At 46.2% G+C, this 17,500-nt stretch overlaps 1 protein-coding gene across 13 annotated transcripts in view; it reads left to right on the top strand.

Moving 5' to 3' along the window:
* unc13a (unc-13 homolog A (C. elegans)) overlaps positions 1 to 17,500 on the top strand; it is a 44,170-nt gene that overhangs the window by 16,297 nt on the left and 10,373 nt on the right. For 4 of the 13 annotated variants that reach the window (XM_042057360.1, XM_042057367.1, XM_042057364.1 and 1 more), the window contains 25 exons: positions 35 to 113; positions 3,047 to 3,052; positions 3,292 to 3,366; positions 3,479 to 3,698; positions 3,977 to 4,204; positions 4,381 to 4,522; positions 4,845 to 5,014; positions 5,416 to 5,531; positions 5,888 to 6,051; positions 6,638 to 6,791; positions 7,304 to 7,372; positions 7,624 to 7,713; positions 8,416 to 8,550; positions 9,498 to 9,631; positions 9,731 to 9,816; positions 10,215 to 10,341; positions 10,670 to 10,766; positions 11,471 to 11,614; positions 12,025 to 12,111; positions 12,233 to 12,310; positions 12,479 to 12,567; positions 13,088 to 13,240; positions 13,754 to 13,877; positions 14,961 to 14,966; positions 17,442 to 17,471. In XM_042057360.1, the coding sequence (XP_041913294.1) occupies positions 35 to 113; positions 3,047 to 3,052; positions 3,292 to 3,366; positions 3,479 to 3,698; positions 3,977 to 4,204; positions 4,381 to 4,522; positions 4,845 to 5,014; positions 5,416 to 5,531; positions 5,888 to 6,051; positions 6,638 to 6,791; positions 7,304 to 7,372; positions 7,624 to 7,713; positions 8,416 to 8,550; positions 9,498 to 9,631; positions 9,731 to 9,816; positions 10,215 to 10,341; positions 10,670 to 10,766; positions 11,471 to 11,614; positions 12,025 to 12,111; positions 12,233 to 12,310; positions 12,479 to 12,567; positions 13,088 to 13,240; positions 13,754 to 13,877; positions 14,961 to 14,966; positions 17,442 to 17,471 (2,803 nt within the window). The remainder of the gene's footprint in view (positions 1 to 34; positions 114 to 3,046; positions 3,053 to 3,291; positions 3,367 to 3,478; positions 3,699 to 3,976; positions 4,205 to 4,380; positions 4,523 to 4,844; positions 5,015 to 5,415; positions 5,532 to 5,887; positions 6,052 to 6,637; positions 6,792 to 7,303; positions 7,373 to 7,623; positions 7,714 to 8,415; positions 8,551 to 9,497; positions 9,632 to 9,730; positions 9,817 to 10,214; positions 10,342 to 10,669; positions 10,767 to 11,470; positions 11,615 to 12,024; positions 12,112 to 12,232; positions 12,311 to 12,478; positions 12,568 to 13,087; positions 13,241 to 13,753; positions 13,878 to 14,960; positions 14,967 to 17,441; positions 17,472 to 17,500) is intronic. The other 9 variants (XM_042057371.1, XM_042057370.1, XM_042057366.1 and 6 more) reach the window with 3 other exon arrangements.

Raw genomic sequence — 17,500 nt, 5'->3', positions numbered from 1 at the left:
ACGTATGGTTACACTGGCCTGCTATTGTTTTCAGGCTTGGTGGGGCTCTATACAGCATAGACAGCATGCCAGACCTACGCAAGAGGAAAGCCATGCCGCTTGTCAGGGACCTGGTGAGTCCAAACACCTGTACACACACTTCACAAACACCCTTTCTACACACTCTTGGTGCGTCAAGACTGGAGTGCAGTCTTTAGTTTACTTCAGACTTCAGTACTTGATTCCTTGACTGTGTTGTCCTCACGTTCTCGGTCCCTCGATTTAACACTATAATATCACAATGTCTTTTGAGCACACTACACTACGCTGGCTACGGTCATTTACTTCCATGGTGAGTCCGTCTCCGCAGTCCATTACCGGAGCCTTGGCTACATCTCCTCTCACAGAGCTCAACCTGATTGTTCCAAAGCAGCTCAGTTCCTTGTGCGGAGACGTCTCCCCACACTCTCATTAGATTGATTCCGGCTCTGCGTTCCTCCCACTCACTTTCTTCTTCCTGGTTTTTCTCTGACTCAGCCCTGACTTGAGTAGCAACCCCCCCACCCCCCCACACACACACACCTCATCCTGCTCCAGATTTCTCAGGTTATGCATATTGATTTTCTCAGTGGCCTTGCAGTTTGTCAGGTTTTTTTTTTTTTTACTAAAATAAAATAGGAAAAAGGTTTTCTTTTTTACAACCATTTTTTACAACCATGCAGACATGCTGTAGATGCCCTGCTGAGAGAAGTGAGCATAGCCCTCCTTGGGTATTTTAGTTTTCAGACGTATTGATGTTGTCAAAGAACACAGCTCTGACTGTGAAAACACACAAATCGATACAATAAATCAAAACTTTGGAAAAAGTAGGCAGAGGTTATGAAAGCCATGAAACACACTTGCATGTCTTTACTTTAGAAACTACAAAGCCCAGCTTCCACGTTGGTAAATGTTGAAGTGGTTCTCGATACATGTGTGGCAAGGCCAGTGAAATGGGTCGTCCATCACTGCTTCTGCACCTCCACGGTCCCCCCGCCCCACATACACACACCCGGGGCCCACTGAAATTAGTGGTTGCCATGGCGAGTGACTCAGAGCCTTAGTGACTGGCACCCAGGGTGGAGAGAGGGGGAGATGGAGAGAGAGAGAAAGAGAGAGAGGAACAAGGAAGCAGCCAAGCTGTCGCAGGAAGACCTCGCTCCCCTCCAAGGGCACGTCAATCCAGTCAGCCTCTCTCCCTCTTACTCTATCTCTCTTCTCTCCATCCTCCTTTTCTCTCTTTTCTTTCCTTCCCCTTTCTGTTTCTCTCCTTTTCTCTCTCTCCCACTAGTCCCTCTCACTGTTTTGTGTTTGTGTTGTGTTTTACAGAATCAGCACCACACATCACACCTACCTTCTTTTGTCTCAGAGCATCTCATCTGTTCCATTCACTGTCAGGACCCTTAACCCCCAGCCGCCCCCAGCCCCCCCCCCCCCCCCCCCCCCGCGCACCCACCAACGTACTGCCCCCCGCCAACCACACACACACACACACAGTCACACACCCACACACTCACACACATAACACGATTCATCATTTCCTCCTCAGCAGCACCGCGGCTGCTCTGGATAAGGAAACGTGAATTCTCATCTGCGGGATGAAAACTCATTTTGGCAAGCATGGCTGGTGCGGTAATGGGTTTGTGGTGGAGAGCAGCGGTGGCGGTGGCGGTGGCGCCGATAGATGCCACACCGGCGCACAGAGAAGCACCGTGGCGGGCGGCGGGTGAATGTCTGCCTGGTGATAGCATCTGGGCTTCATCACACGCTCGCCAGGCTCCTCAGAACCCACACGAGTCCAGCTGGATCCATCTGGTAGGGGGCCAGAGAGAGAGAGAGAGGCCTGTTAGCCAAGCATACACACACACACACACACACACACACACACACACACACACACACACACACACACATACATACAAATACACATACATATGCACATACACACGCACATACAAATACACATACATATACGCACACACACACACACACACACACAAACAACAGAAACATCTCTATCTCTCTCCCTTTCTCCCCTGCCTGTGTGTGAGCCATCCGAATGGTGAGGGGAGATGTGAAACTACCGTACTCCTTCAAACAGTTTGCTGCTTTCTCTGCTAATCCAGCTTAGTGGCAGGTGCTGCTGGCGAACTGACTCCAGTCTCACTCATCTAGGCGATATGCTGACTGGATCTGAATTTAAATGTGTGCCAAACACAATTCGTCTCTGAAAACAAAATGTTCAGATCCAGCAGCGCCCCAGCCCTCACACCCCCACCCCTCACACACACACACAAATGAACATGCACACAAACACACACACACACACAAATGCACATGCACACACACACACACACGCACACACACACACACACACACACACATCCTTCACTGCTTGTTTGCTATCTCCTCGATCTCTCGGCCCCTCCCGTTTCTATCTTACTCGGCTTCTTTCTCCAGGCTGTGGCTGTTTCTCGGAAAACGTCTCTGTACAAGTCCTTGGGGATCTTTGTTCTCATCCCTGCACAATATCAGTGTGTTATAAAGCTGTCATTAAATGTGGACATTTCCCCCAGTGACCAACGCATACCACACAAGAATACGAAGAGCCACCATGTATCAAAAACATACAAGATTATAGGTCTATATCATTATAGCGTAGTATTGAAGTTTATTACCCCTAGATAAACAATTTGAATGACCTACTGTGCTATGTTGGCGTAAAGGGCCGTTCACACCAAGAACGATAACTATAACAATATCGCTGAGGATCACGTTCAGAGCGATTTGAGAATGATAAAAAGCTAACAGCCAATCAGAACCCATGACATTTTAGTCATCACATTCATTAACACAAGGAGAGACTTTGTTCATCGTTGGTCAGTGTGGACTGGTTATTGTTATGGTTATAGTTATCGATATGGTTATCGTTCCTTGTGTGAACGGCCCTTAACTCTGTTGTGCTTTTTCTAACATGGGATGTTCTGTGTTGTGTTCCTCATGCTTGGTCCTACCCGTAACAACACAGGCTATGGTGAGTACTCTCACTGTCAGGTTCTCTACATCTTCCTAGCTGTCCCCTGATGCAAAAGTTACCCCTTACATGACCATTTATTACATTACAACAACTACAGATTACCTACAGTTTTTAAGCCATACTTCTAATGGACACTTCTACTGCTGGAAACTGCTACAGACATGAAAAGGTGATTTAGTACTTTTCCAGTAAAATTAAACATCTCCTTTCTGACTTCATCTCTGTCTCTTCCCCAGTCTCTAGTACAGAACTCACGTAAGGCCGGGATAACATCAGCCATGGCCTCCAGTACACTAAACAACGAGGAACTTGTGAGTTATTGTTGTTGTTATTTCTGACAACACACACACACACACACACATTTCTTGAGTATTTCCCAGAGTATTTCCTGACCAGTTCCTCTCGCTCCATCCCCCTCTGCAGAAGAGCCACGTGTACAAGAAGACGCTGCAGGCTCTGATCTACCCCATCTCCTGCACCACGCCACACAACTTCGAGGTGTGGACGGCCACCACGCCTACCTACTGCTACGAGTGCGAGGGCCTGCTGTGGGGTATCGCCCGTCAGGGCATGCGCTGCACAGAGTGCGGGGTCAAGTGCCACGAGAAGTGCCAGGAACTGCTCAATGCAGACTGTCTGCAGAGTAAGGGCCTCGTTCGTCTCACCAAGCGCCTGATCCCGAGCTCATCTTTCACAGCGTTTCTCAATTACATCTCTTTGATGTTGGTTTTTACTGCGTTTACTGATTGTACTTCAAATACTTTGTCTCACTCTTTTATGTTTCCCCTTTCTCCGTGTTGTGTACTGTTGGTACTTTTTGTCTCTCTCTCTCTCTTTCTCTCCTGCTCTCTCTCTCTCTGTCTTTCTGTCCTTTCTCACACACAACAAACACACACACACACACACACACACACAATGCAGGAGCTGCAGAGAAAAGCTCCAAGCACGGTGCAGAGGACCGGACCCAGAACATCATCATGGTTCTGAAGGACCGCATGAAGATCCGTGAGCGGAACAAGCCGGAGATCTTCGAACTGATTCAGGACGTGTTTGGCATGCCCAAGTCCACCCACGTGACCCACATGAAACAGATCAAGCAGAGCGTCCTCGACGGCACGTCCAAGTGGTCAGCCAAGATCAGCATCACAGGTGACGCTTCCTCAAGAGGCCTGCTTTCATTTCACTTGTCCTTCTCAGTCTAGTTTATTGAAGGGTACACATGTGTCTCAAAGTTACTGTATGAATGTATGTGTGTAGCTGTTATATTAAGTGTTCACCACACTCTCTCTCCCTTCCCCTCTCTCTCTCTCTCTTTCTGCCCACAGTACTTTGTGCTCAGGGCCTTCAGGCTAAGGACAAGACAGGATCCAGCGACCCCTACGTCACAGTGCAGGTTGGCAAGACCAAGAAGAGGACCAAGACCATCTATGGCAACCTCAACCCTGTATGGGAGGAGAACTTCAACTTGTAAGGATACCATTCATGTATCGCTAATGTCGTTGTGTAAAGTACAGTGAGAGCCACACTGTAGACTCAATTACAGATATTATTACACATCTTAAATGACAGTAATTATGTCTCCTCTGCTACTGTTTTCTGGTCATCCATCTCTGCGTGGTTCGATGCGTTTCCAGTTCGATGCTTTCCAGTTGAAAGATCTTCATCAAACCTGAGATACTTACTTCACTATAAGAGTTTGATGAACTAGGTACTCAAGATCATGGGGTCAGAGGTCAAAGTCACATTTCGCTTTGTGCCAAGTTTGTTTCCGTTTTGTCTTTGTCTCCAGCGAGTGCCACAACTCTTCAGATCGTATAAAGGTGCGAGTTTGGGATGAGGACGATGACATCAAATCACGAGTGAAGCAGAAGTTTAAGAGGGAGTCCGATGACTTTTTGGGTCAGACCATCATCGAGGTGCGAACCCTCAGCGGAGAGATGGACGTCTGGTACAACCTTGGTGAGTGTTTACACCTGACCTGAATAATGGAACAGTGAACACCTGCTTGATGGACAGCCATTGAACTCTTTCAAGAGTGTGTATAGAACTGATGATGAAGTGTAATAAGACTTTGTGTGTGTGTGTGTGTGTTTCGAGAGACATATCAGTGACGAAGCACTTCTGACAACCAACCTTTTTTGGTATTTGAAGATAGTGTGTGTGTGTGTTTAGCCAATTCAAGTCAGAGTGTAAAACTGTTTCATAATTGTGTGTGTGTGTGTGTGCCGGAGTCTAGAACTGATTCATGACTGTGTGTGTGTGTGTGTCGGAGTGTAGAACTGATTCATGACTGTGTGGAGCTGGTGCAGTGATGTGTGTTTACAGCTGAAGTGATCCCTCTCTGGTCATTCTGTGTGCAGACAAGCGTACGGACAAGTCTGCCGTGTCGGGAGCCATCCGCATGCACATCAGTGTGGAGATCAAGGGAGAGGAAACCGTGGCTCCCTATCATGTGCAATACACGTGCCTGCATGAGGTCAGCAGCAGTGTGTCTTTCTGTCCTGTGTATGTGTGTTTGTGTGTATGTGTGTGTGTAGAATGATTTTGATAATATGAGTGTGGGTACATTCTATGCCTGTGTGACAGAGGGAGAGTGTGTATGTGTGTGTCTATGTGTGCAAATAGGCTTTCTGCAGTGTTTATATGAGTGGAAAAGGGACTTAACGTGTGTGTGTGTGTGTGTGTTATAGGGAATGTTTGTTTTTGTTTCTGTGTATTCTTAATTAGAGGGGTGACTCACCCAGTTTCCAGCTCAGCAAAAATTCTCCTCTCACTCCTTTCCTCTCCTCTCCTGTCCTCACCTCACCTCCCTTCACCTCACCTATTGTCCAGAATCTCTTCCACTACGTGACAGACCTCCAGAGCAGCGGCGTGGTCAAGATCCCCGACGCCAAGGGGGACGATGCCTGGAAGGTGTACTACGAGGAGACGCCACAGGAGATTGTGGATGAGTTTGCCATGCGCTATGGCGTAGAGTCCATCTATCAGGCCATGACGTGAGTCCCCCCCCCCCATTTGACACACATACACACACACACACACACACACACACCAATGTTTGCCATGTATTATGGTGTGGAGTCTTTCTATCATTACATGTGAGCCACACCTATGCACACACACACATCTTAATCTCCGCATCAGCCACCGATGCTGAGAAACACCCCATTGCTATCAGATTTCACACAACAGCCCTACTTCTCTAATTCTCATGTCATGCGTAAACAGCATCAGACACACAGTATAATGTTTGAAACATGGACCGTGCTAATTTGACCTAGTTCTTGTATAACTGGAGGAAGCACACAAACCTTGTGACCTTCTTTAACTAACGTGCTGCTCGTGCTACACCTGCAGTCAGAGGGGATAAAAATAGAAACGTGCTGCTGGTGATCACTCTCACGTGAGTCGTCCCAGGCAGATGAAACAGAGACATATGGAGAAACACAGGAGACGCCATATGGTCCTTTTTATTCTATTTTATGTGTGGTGTGTGTGTGTGTGTGTGTGTGTTTGCTAATTATGTGTGGTGTGTGTGTTTGTGTTTTCTAATTATGTGTGTGTATGTATTGTGCACCACAGACACTTTGCCTGCCTCTCATCCAAGTACATGTGCCCTGGTGTGCCGGCAGTGATGAGCACCCTGCTGGCCAACATCAACGCCTATTACGCCCACACCACCCAGGCCACCAACAACGTCTCAGCCTCAGACCGCTTTGCTGCCTCCAACTTCGGGGTGGGTAACCTGGGCAGGGCCCATGGGCCTCCCAGCCAACAGTGACTCAACACAGCAGAGCTAGGGACTGACCAGAGGGGTCTATGGGCAGCCAGGAAGGGCAGGCTGAGAGGGTCGCTGCAGTAGGGGGTTTAATGTGTCATGTTAGGCAAATTAAGGCCCACTGTGTTTTGATTTGATTGAAGCAAATTAGTGTCAGCTGCCATTTTGCTATTTTTGGGTCTGTCTCGTGGAGCGTGATGGGGCATCACAAACCATCTGTGATGCCCCATATTCTCAAACTTCGCAACATATGCAAGAAGGGGAATCTTTAAAGTTCTGCACAAAGTTGTTGTTATTTAGACTTCTTTCCTTTTTTCCAAGAATGCTTCTTAATTCATTTACAATGAATCAAGACTCAGGGGAAAAGGGATGAATGTAATGCCATTTCATTAAATCAGTTAAATGATATATGGTATCACAATTATGTCATTTTTTTGTTTAATATCTTTTTTTATTGTGTGTGTCTACAGAAAGAGCGGTTTGTGAAGCTCCTGGACCAGTTGCACAATTCACTGAGGATTGACCTCTCCATGTATCGGGTACATTTGTCTTGTCTTTGTTCCCAAAATTGTATCCCATTCTGGGCCTGTAAAATGTTAGAAGCAAACATGTGCTGCTAGTCAGCTAGCATGATTGGCTCACTGCATTGAGAACGCCCCTTGACCTCACATTGGATGTCACCGATAATAGCAGAAGGAATATCTAAACAGACTGAAAACTATGGAGGGTCATTATTACAGTGGCCTTGCCTCTGCTTATAGTTGTTGTTGTTTGTGTGTGTTTGCCACAGAATAACTTCCCTGCCAGCAGCCCTGAGAGACTCCAGGATCTGAAGTCCACCGTAGATCTGCTCACCAGCATCACGTTCTTCAGAATGAAGGTTACTTCCTCTATTCTCTCTTCTCTACTCTCTCATCCCCAATTCTCTCTCTTCTACTCTCTCCTCCTTCCCAATTCTCTCTCTTCTACTCTCCTCCTCCCCATTTCTTTCTCTCCTCCTCTCTGTACCAGTCTTACAGTATATTTCACTTCTCTTTCACTCTCTCTTTTCCTATTCAAATACTTTCAGATTTTATATTCTTATACGCGGAACAATAGGTGGCTTTTTTTTGTTATTCCGATTAAACTATTCTGATTTAAAAAAATCCGCGCTGTCTGTTGGGGTACGTTCTATTCTGATCACGTGCTTACAGGCACTAGAATCTTTGATTTGAACAGCCGTTGTTGCTTTACTTTACCTTGAGAAGATATAGCAGGCAATATGATTAGTACACCACCTCTTTCATTCAGATTAAAATTCTAATCGGATCAACACTTATTCATTGATCTATTTTTCCAATTCTAATCGGAATAAAAGTGTCCATGTAAACCCACCTATTCTCTTTCCATACATTTCTTAGGACCAGTTTCTTGGACATGGCTAAAGCCTAGTCCTGAACTTTAAATTAAGATCTTATTGAAAAAGAGTGGTTAGTCTGTGAGTTAATAGACTTCATTAGACTTTAATGCTTGTCTTGGTAACCGGCCCTTAGTGTTTCCTGAGGTCCAAGTTGAAACCTGTGTTTGCTGTGTTGCCCCTCAGGTCCAGGAGCTGCAGAGTCCCCCCAGGGCCAGCCAGGTGGTGAAGGACTGTGTCAAGGCCTGCCTCAACTCCACCTACGAGTACATATTCAACAACTGCCACGAGCTCTACAGCCGCGAGTACCAGACTGATCCGGTGAGCCATTTTTGAGGGGGGTGGGGGGTCGGGTGGCCAGCTGGTCTGGGGCTGGCAGAGGTGGAAAACTCAGACCTACCTACCACATAATTTGGTGGTGCAACCATCACTTAGCCCACTGATTCTAATGACCACAACTCTTCAGACAAGTTAGAATCAATACATATCATAGGACTTCTACTTTCTTTCTTTTTTTTTTTTTTTTAAGTATATTTTTTTGGCTTTTTTATGCCTTTAATGATAGTGACAGTGGAGAGTGACAGGAAGCAAATGGGAGAGAGAGCAGGGGTGGAATCCGGAAAGGACCACGGGGGGGGGGAATTGAACCCGGGTCGCCGGCGTACGGTGCAGGTGCCCCAGCCAGTTGCGCCACAGCTGGGGCCAGGACTTCTACTTTCTGAAGCTGGAGTTTTCCACCTCTGAGGGCAGGTCATCAGTACCCATGTCCAGGGTCTCTCCACTAATGCCTGGGGTCATCCTTTAGACTAGCTGAGGGGCTCTGCTACTGTTTATGTCTCATTAGAGCATCAAGCTCTCAGTTGCCCTCCCCGACACTCCAACGCTTGTAGTCTGTTTCCTTTTGAATTAAACATGTGGCCTTGGGGGGATGGGGATATTTTTAAAACTCTTTTGCAAGATCATATTACTTCTCTTATCTGAGCCCTCTAATATTTTACACACATCCCCCTACTTTGATGTCACATCAGCGAGTTTTTATGTTCTTCCCGAGGCTGATGTTGCAGGTGCTGCTATTGCAAGCTTCCTTCCATGCTAATAAGCTTAGAGGAGAACTGCTGTGTCCTGACTGTGTGTGTGTGTGTGTGTGTGTGTGTGTGTGTGTGTGTGAGCGCATGTGTGTGTGTGTGTGTGTGAGTGTGTGTGAGCGCATGTGTGTGCGTGTGTGTGTGTGTGTGTGTGTGTGTGTGTGTGTGTGTGGGTGACTGCAGGCAAAGAAAGCAGAGGTCCCCCCTGAGGAGCAAGGCCCCAGCATCAAGAACCTGGACTTCTGGTCCAAATTCATCACCCTGATCGTATCCATCATTGAAGAGGATAAGAACTCGTACACGCCCTGCCTTAACCAGTGAGTGCCCTCTACTGTGGTCCAATGAGAGCCTAGCCTTAGCATGCTGGAGAGCCCCTCTGCTCATCACGTGTGGCCTGTCTGTCTGACTCTCTGCAGGTTTCCTCAGGAGCTGAATGTGGGCAAGATCAGTGCAGAGGTCATGTGGAACCTGTTTGCCCAGGACATGAAGTATGCCATGGAGGGTGAGTACTGCTGTATAGAATGAGATGTAGTTTAACCACACACCCATCATCACTCCTTCTCTCTCTCTCTCTCTTTCTGTCTCTCACTCTCTCTCTCTCTCTCTCTCTCACACACATACACAGGGTACATGTACATATACACATATTACCACCAGTGCACACAGAATGCTCACAATCTCAGTGTCTATTTAAAAGTTGTTTACATGCTCATGGGTAAACGGCATGTGCAGATGGCTTTGTGATTTTGAGTTTTTTTTTAATTATTTGCTGGGAAGAAATCTGTTTGTTTTTGAGCTGCACTGAGGCTTTGAGAGCGAAGGCGTAGTCCTCTGAGCCCTGTCTCTGTTTAATTAAGATCAATGTCCTGATCCTGCCCCCCCCCCCACCCCCCAATGCAGAGCACGAGAAGAATCGTCTGTGTAAGAGCGCCGACTACATGAACCTGCACTTCAAAGTGAAGTGGCTGTACAACGAGTATTGCAAGGACCTGCCTTTCTTCAAGAGCCGGGTGCCAGAGTACCCAGCGTGAGTGCTTCCTCACTGTCCTATTGCACATTTCACACACACACACACACACACAGATACACACACACACACACAAACACAGACACATACACACACACACTCACACATTGACTCTTCACATCACCACCTCATATATAATCAAACTGCTTCTGCCAGTGTCACTGAACTCTTGGTCAATGGGAATGACCTCTCCACTCAGCTGAATTGCCCAGTCCCTCTTCTCAAACAGACCTGCCCGTCTGCCCGTTTGTGGCTGTCTCTTGTCTGAATGAGGTGTTTGATGAGTTTTAGCAGTCCGTCTATGGTAACTCCATGTCGGTTTTCACAGGTGGTTTGAGCCCTTTGTCATTCAGTGGCTGGACGAGAACGAGGAGGTGTCCAGAGACTTCCTGCATGGTGCCCTGGAGAGGGACAAAAAGGACGGGGTAATTACAGCTCACCCTCGCCCACTCCTGTCCACACTCCTGTCCTGTTCACTCCAGTTCTATTCATAAGGAGCCTGCCAGAGAAGGGAAATTGCCAGGGAGCCACGTGGCAGAGTCGAGGAGTCTGATGAGGGATTCCCAGAGCGGGCGATGAAGTGTGTGTGTGTGTGTGTGTGTGTGTGTGTGTGTGTGTCTGTGTGTGTCTGTGTATGTGTGAGAGGGGTGGGAGGGTTGGGGGTGTCTGGGTCCAGGGTGGACGTTAGCGGCGGCTGTGATTAATGAGGCCGAGCGCCCGCTGGCGCCCACAGCCAATGGGGGAGCGGTTCAGTTCGTTAGTCAGAAGCTCCTGTGGGAAGCACCACAGCCTCACCTCAGCCCAATTACGCACAGACACACAGAGCAGACCAGACAAGACAGTCAGACAGGACAGGCTGCTTCACCTCCACCAGCTTGTGTCTTGTCTGGCTGCTTGCAAATAGCCTCCAGTCTGGCTGAATCTGTGTGTGTGTGTTTTATGGAGGGTGTCTTTCCTCTACATAAGGGGTCTGACTGAGAGTGCATATGAACAGGGTGTGTGTGTGTGTGTGAGAGAGTGTGTATGTGTATGTGTGTGTGTATGTGTGTGAGAGAGAGCGAGTGTGTGGTGTGTGTGTTTTATTGGCCCCTCTAACACCCCTCTCTGCCTTCCCTTGACCCCCCAACAGTTCCAGGTGACGTCTGAGCACGCTCTGTTCTCCTGCTCCGTGGTAGACGTGTTCTCACAGCTCAACCAGAGCTTTGAGATAATCAAGAAGCTGGAGTGTCCAGACCCACAGATCGTGGGCAACTACATGAAACGCTTCGCAAAGGTAGCCCTCATCGGTCTGATCCAATGCCTAGACATGATCTGTGGGGTGCTGTACTTAACAATTATGCTGTGACCAGCATTTACTGGTCAAATTACTATTTTTAATATATATGGCAAACATTACTATCATATACTAGCAAAATAAATGGGATTTTTGCTTGAATAGGTGCAAAAACAGAGAAGATTGTTTACCCACTTCCAAAACACTAAGGGCCAGTTTTCCATGTATGGAAGTCCATGTATTTAGTCTTAGGCTAAAAGCTTTTTTTTTTAATGGAAATCTTCATTGAAGCCTTCTTTTAATCCTAGGCTTAATCTAAATTTGGGGAACCAGTCCACAAAGTTCCCTAACTCTGTCCTCTGCAAGGCTTGTCATAACTTCTGATCAATTGACCGTCTCTTCCTTCCCAGACGATCAGCAACGTACTGCTCTCCTACGCTGACTTCATCACCAGGGTCTTCCCCGATTACTGCAGCAAAGAGAAAGGAGCCAATGTGGTAACTATCCCAGCTTTAACTTTCTTATCCCTGCTCTCCACATAGCTATGTTTGTCACAGATTCATCTTGAGGGCCTGCATCCAGCAGCCTGATTTTGTCCTTTGCTCTCCTCTCCTCCAGCCATGCATCCTGATAAACAACATTCAGCAGCTACGCGTCCAACTGGAGAAGATGTTTGAAGCCATGGGCGGCAAAGATGTAAGGAAGCACATATCTCTTACACACACACATACACACATATCTCCGCAGAACACCTTTGATCCAATTGCGATTTCAGCTGCAGAAGTGTGTGAAGCTCTTTTTTTTTGTATTAGTGTTTGAAAAGTGTGTATGTTCATGAGTGTGTTGTATGTGTGTGTGTTTCAGCTCTGTGTGGAGGCCAGCGACTTCCTGAAGGAGCTACAAGTGAAACTCAACAACGTCATGGACGACCTAAGCAGAATCTTTGCCTCCGGGTTAGCAGTGTCCACTGTTCCGTCTGAATGTCCAGTTGTGTGGAAAATAGAGTACTTTAGGGATGTAATTTACTGACCAATGAGCCAACAGTTCCAATGACGGGAATCAATCAGTCCAAAGAGTATAGAAGTTACTTCTATACTCTTTGATCAGTCATCTAAACGTGTATTATGATAGAGAGATTATAATCATTGGGTATTGTTACATCATGCTGCAGCAATAGATTTCTTTCCCTGTATGCTTTAAATTGGCCATACTTCACAAGGAAAAGGGGATAAAATAAGGAAAATAAAAACACGAAGCATTTGCAGCAAACAAATGGTATTGATATCAGCCAATGGTCTTATGAGTACTCTGCAGCCAGCAGAGCTCCTCTAGTGCTCCAGATTTATAGTGTTTTCACTGTCTGTGCCATAGTGATTTCATGGCCGCTGTAAAAGTTAAACGATGCAATGCTAAGGAGCTGAAGTGGGTGACCTTTTCTCCACCTCCACTCCCTGCTCTGCTCCGCTCTCTCAGCTTCCAGCCCCACATTGAGGAGTGTGTGAAGCAGATGGGCGATATCCTGGGCCAGGTGAAGGGGACGGGCAACGTGCCAGCCAGCGCCTGCAGCAGCGTAGCCCAGGATGCCGACAACGTGCTGCAGCCCATTATGGAGTTCCTGGACAGCAAGTGAGCACCCGGAGATAAACAGACACACACACACAGACAGAGACCAACTGCCTCGCTGTTTGTTGGTTTTTCTTCAGATGTTTGAAAAAGGGAAATGCAATTTAGTTCCTTTTGCGAAATGGTACCAAAATCTTAAAAGCACCCTCTCTTAACTTGCCCAAGTGCCCTTTTGAGAAAAATGAAATTGAAAATCCAGGATCTTCTTTTTCATTATATTATATTATATTATATTATATTATATTATATTATATTATTGTCTTGAACCAAATTATTTAGTTGATATTATTTGGTGCAAAAATATTTGTGGACATGTCAGATCTTGTTAATTTTCAGTTCATTAAGCATTTACCTCCAATTAAACCTTGTTTAAATTAATCATGATTCATGTCAGTATCTAAGCCTTGGAGTAAAGACTTCCTTCTGCCTCCTCTACACTCATACACACTCATACACATGCACCTGCAGGGTTTTGACAGCATCACTGTGTCTCTCCTTCCCCTCTCCCCTTCCCAGCCTGTCTTTGTTTGCTAAGATCTGTGAGAAGACGGTCCTGAAGCGCGTGCTGAAAGAACTGTGGAAGCTGGTCATGAACACCATGGAGAAGACCATCGTGTTGCCGCCACTGACCGACCAGACGGTGAGACAGCGCCTGTCTTTTAAATGCAACCCACTCATAGTCATGTATTTATTTATTTATTTACTCTGTCACGACACTCAAAAGCTCTTGAAATACACCAGTCATATTGTTTGGTGGGAGCTTGAAAGAGGCATTTCAAGCTGTGATACTTGTATTATGTTTTTAGTTTAATTGTGTTATATTATTCATTTGTATGTAATTATGAAGTGAAACCCCTCAATGTTATATACCTGATGTGTAATAATGTGTTATTTAGACAATTCTGTGGAAACTGAAGGCCACTGTGTTGAAACCAGTATAGTATAGCATGGATTAGGGTAGCTCTTTCAAATGAATTGAACCTCAATTGTCAAAATGTGAACAGGCAATATGCTGCTCATGGTCCGGACCCAATATGCTCATGATCCGGACCCCCTCCAACCAAATCCCCCTCCGTTCCCAAATTGAAATGGACCGCGAGTGAAAGCAAAAGGGAGTGCACCATATCATCCTAACCCGTCTGCAGCTCAAGGCTGTTCTCCAGACCTGGGCTCTCAGCACCTCCTTAGTCCATATGAGTTTAAATTCACTATTTCTTAATGGATTACTAATCCAATTGGACCCTGCAATCAATATATCCCAGAATGCAACGCTGAGGTGCGATCAGAGACCAGCCTGGATTACAGACTGGCCTAATATTTCTGTTGTTTTTCCTTATATAACTGTTTTCATTTTGATTTGTTTTTTATTTCATTTTACAAAAAAAAGAGCCCCAAATCGTTCTACTCACAAAATCTTTTAGAAGATTGCACAGTTTGGCACAGTGAACTTAAACCTATTTATTTAAGTGTCAACCTTGTTCCTGCAAGGGCACATTCCCTAGCTATGATCCAGCTGCTATGTTACTAAATGAGAGGCTAGGCTAGCTTTCCCCATGTCCTGGGCCAGTGCACTGGGTTCCCATAAGGAGTCCCACTGCCCACCTGGCCTACCTGTGTGCCTGTGTGTGTGTTGATTCTGCTGTGACTGATCTGGGGCTCTTTACGGCTTCACTGACCCTTCTCTCCGATATCACATCCTGCTCCCACTGCTCTTCCACCACAGATGATTGTAAGTACGACACTCCTGCGTGTGTGTCTGTCTGTCCGCAGTTCGTTAGTGCCAGGTGGTCGACCCCCTCCCCCCCCCCCTGCTATATGTGGCTGCAAAATACCCACCCCCTGCCCCATCCCTCCATCCCCTCCTCTGCTCACTCTGTCTCTGTCTCTCTTTCTTTCTCTGCCTTCAGCTCTCTCTGGGACAGATGTATGTATCTTAGAGAGTACAGTGCAAAAATGAGACTTGGCCTGTCCATAGAAAGTACATGTTACTAACTCAAGCTAACTTAACCCACAGTTGATAGCATAAGCAACACATATCAAAACACTTCATCTTTTACGCTGAATTTACTTAACCTACAACTGATCGAGTAAGCAAAGCATGCCACCACCCTTTAACTCTTAATTTGGCCTAACACTTGCAACTGGAAGGAATCAGGAAAGGAAGCACAGAACCACTGACCAACAGAGAAAAGAAACCAAAAGTTGACCATAATGACCAGGAAGTAGACAGGGCTCTAAATCTGCATCGGCTCTAAAAAATAGACCTGTTTGGCAAGCTATAACCATCAATGCTGTAGCAACCACATACAGGGAGATTGGATGAAATGAATAAGAGATGGCAAGGCATAAAAAGACAAACCAAAAGGAGCAAATGAGCAAAACTAGTGCTTGGAATGCTACTGCTATTACTGGACTGTTTCCCTGTGCGCACATCAAACATACAGTCTAAATTATGACTGCTTTCAAAAGGAGGAAATATTTAATCAACGGAATACTTCATTAGCCGCGCGTTGTGCATCACATCTCCTCACATGTTATTAAACCCAAAACTCTTCGAAATTTCCCAGAATCCTTCCATTAATGTATATGCATAAGTAGGGAAAGCACATTTTGTCCAATGGTTTCAAGAATATGTAGTTGGGTTATACATACCACACCACATTTTTAGGATCATGTCTTTTGCAACAAAATACCCCCTAAAACGGATGCTATCGTACATCTGCCTCTTTGTATTCTCCCTGTCTTCTTTCTCTTCGATCTCCTCCTTTCTTCTGTCTCCTCTCTGTCTATCTATCTATCTATCTATCTATCTGTCTATCTATCTATCTATCTGTCTCCTCTCACTGTCCCTCTCATTCCCCTCTCCCCTTCCACCTGGTCTCTCACTTGTCCATCGTTCTTCTCCTCTCCTCTGCTCTGTCCATCTTTGTTTCAGTCTGAAGCAAACAGCAGCATGGTGCATTCCTGACAGACTCAGACCAGGCCCTCTTCCTCCTCCTCTTCCTCTTCCTCTGCCCAGAACACTCAATCTGGTGCCCCCACTGAATCTCTCTCTCTCTCTCTCTCTCTCTATCCCACTCTACTCCCTGTACCCCACACTTCCTGTTTGGTGGAAGTGGCACTTTCGCTCCCACTGTTGCCTTGTTTATATATATCTCTATATATTTATATCTCTTGCATCGTGTGCCGGGATTCTTCCTCTCTGGGTGATTCTGGTGATGAGGCACCCTTGGTGTGCCTGCACTTCCCCTCCCTCCCCTTACTGTACCCCCCCCCCCCCCCCTCCTCCTCTTGTTCTGTTTGAACTGTGCCCCCGTCCTCCTCCCCCAAAACCCCTCAACCCCCCCTTCGTGTGGATCCGTTGCTTGCCTCTAAACTACTGCACTGTACCACAGCTCGACTGTTATCCCCCCTCCCTGCCTCCCCCTCCAGTGCGTGTTTCTGCAGGTCTCCTGCCTGTGTCAATATGTCCTGGTTTAGTGGGCTGTGTTTTATACTGGTGATGGTAACGGTCTCATGTGTGTCTGGTCAGTGGCCAAATATTGTACTGTACGTGTGGAGTCGATTTGTGCGTCGGCCATTTTAGAATTGGTTATGATTGCTCATTCAGGCACAGGTAAACATTGTTATTCATCTTAAGGAAATGTCATGTATTATTGATTTGGCTTTAATTTGTTTTTATAATTTTCATTGAATTATTATTTACTGTTTTAGATGTATTCTGACGGTTTTTTACTTATACGTTGTGTTTCTCCATCTGTATACTTTAGAACCCTTTACCAAAATGCACAAATGAACTAGGTTAGGATTAGGTGCCTTGAAGTCGACAGTTGCAGCGTTGCATTTGAAGTCGACGGTGGGGCCCCAAAAGACCATCAAGCGACTGAAAACACACTACAAACTGTCAATCTGTTCCAATGTTTACACTTTAACATTTACTCCAACAATCTGTTGACTTCATAGACCCACAATTGCACGCATTCTGATTCCACAGATAGTAACAAACACTAAAGAACCATAGTGAATGCTCCCCCAGATGAGATGAGAGACATGCATTTTTATATTTATTGCAAACAGCATGTTTGGTTGGCTTGGAAAGATTATGACTGTGAGCCCTTGTGCCAATAAGGCGAAGAGCCAGCCAATCACAGTCTTTCGCAGGAACCACCCCCCTGAAACATTAACACCTGTCATTTCTTCACAGGGCAAAATGAAGCAGGCTTGTCACACCGATGTAAGACTTCAAACACTTGAACGCTCAGT

Source organism: Alosa sapidissima, chromosome 12, assembly GCF_018492685.1.
Source record: "Alosa sapidissima isolate fAloSap1 chromosome 12, fAloSap1.pri, whole genome shotgun sequence".
In the NCBI taxonomy this organism is placed as follows: Eukaryota; Metazoa; Chordata; class Actinopteri; order Clupeiformes; family Clupeidae; genus Alosa; species Alosa sapidissima.
This window is presented reverse-complemented; position numbering and strand designations above follow the sequence as displayed.